The 1,207-nt window shown below is 47.3% G+C and overlaps 1 protein-coding gene across 1 annotated transcript in view; it reads right to left on the bottom strand.

The window, feature by feature from the left end:
* The window catches only part of LOC118432578 (serine/threonine-protein kinase pdik1l-like), a 1,536-nt gene extending 452 nt beyond the window's left edge, over nucleotides 1-1,084 (bottom strand). The window contains exons 1-2 of the mRNA XM_035844211.1: nucleotides 954-1,084; nucleotides 78-548 (exon numbers count right to left, since the gene is read on the bottom strand). Coding sequence (XP_035700104.1) covers nucleotides 78-548; nucleotides 954-1,028 — 546 coding nt within the window. The 5' untranslated portion in view covers nucleotides 1,029-1,084. The remainder of the gene's footprint in view (nucleotides 1-77; nucleotides 549-953) is intronic.
* Nucleotides 1,085-1,207: the final 123 nt, after the last annotated feature.

Raw genomic sequence — 1,207 nt, 5'->3', positions numbered from 1 at the left:
TGAAATCCTATCCTTGTATCACAAGGTAAAACGACAAGAGTCCGCCGAGGAGGCCGACTAGACTTAAGGGCCAGAACCCCATCAACGGCCCCGCCAATGGCGATCGCTATCCCCAGGAAAACCCCCGCCATGGCGCCGGTAGCGTTCCCGATAGCCTGGACCCTCTCGCTCACTTCCTCCGCCGTGGGTCTGTCCTGCGGGTCCGTGGATAACATGGCCACCACCATCTCCTTCAGGCTGTTGTTTTCCCCTAAGTTCTTCATGACGACTTCGGAGAGCCGAAGGGACGGGCTGGTGTTCAGGGCCTGGCCGAAGGGGATGTCGGGAATGATGAAGGGTACGACACTGTGGTGCTCCGCGATCTTCAGAGTGGTGCGGTCCGTCAGGGCCACAAAGATGGCGCCCATGGAGAAGACGTCGGACTCCTTGGTGTAGACGCCGTCTTGAACCTCCGGAGCCGTAAAGTAGCGAGTCGGGGTGTCATGCCGGTAGTAGTAGTGAAGGAAGATGTCTTCTCCACTCATTTTAGCTATTCCATAGTCACTCACCTACAAAACGTTCGAACCGTGGTAAGGCATACAACTATCAAAGGAGTTGTCAATACTTTTGTAAATATAAGCCACATTACATAAAGATACGTGTAGCTATCACGTGGGTAATCTTGAGTTATCTTAAAAACAAATTTCCCTTTTATATTGTAAACTTCAATATACAACTTGAATATTGACCTCTCCTTGGATCACTTCCATCGCATCCTGACATAGCCAATATCATAATACAGCAGACTATCTATATAGGAATGCATCACACATGTACTTAAAAATTCTAAACATACATTCTGCATATGTTAGGTCCCTTAAGAGTGTGGGATCCACAATGATCCAAGTTACTCGACATGTATCGTGAACGCTCCCTTGCGGTTCGTAATCTATCAGCAGCCATTAATGACCTACCTTTATGGTGTATTTCATGACTGTTCGCCCGCGAACAAAGCCTCCGAACTGACTGGTCACCAGTACATTGTCCATTGTTAGCCCTCCATGGACAATGTCATTCCTGGGGTGGAATAACAGTTGATAACATGAACAAATGGCGTGTACTTTTATATATGGTCACTTTTTGATCATACGCCTCCAGCGTTAACGTTCAGTTCGTACCATCTGAAGCTTGCAGCATATTTTCATGTCGAAATGTAAAAGAACACAAT

This window comes from Branchiostoma floridae, chromosome 2, assembly GCF_000003815.2.
Source record: "Branchiostoma floridae strain S238N-H82 chromosome 2, Bfl_VNyyK, whole genome shotgun sequence".
Lineage (NCBI taxonomy): Eukaryota > Metazoa > Chordata > Leptocardii > Amphioxiformes > Branchiostomatidae > Branchiostoma > Branchiostoma floridae.
This window is presented reverse-complemented; position numbering and strand designations above follow the sequence as displayed.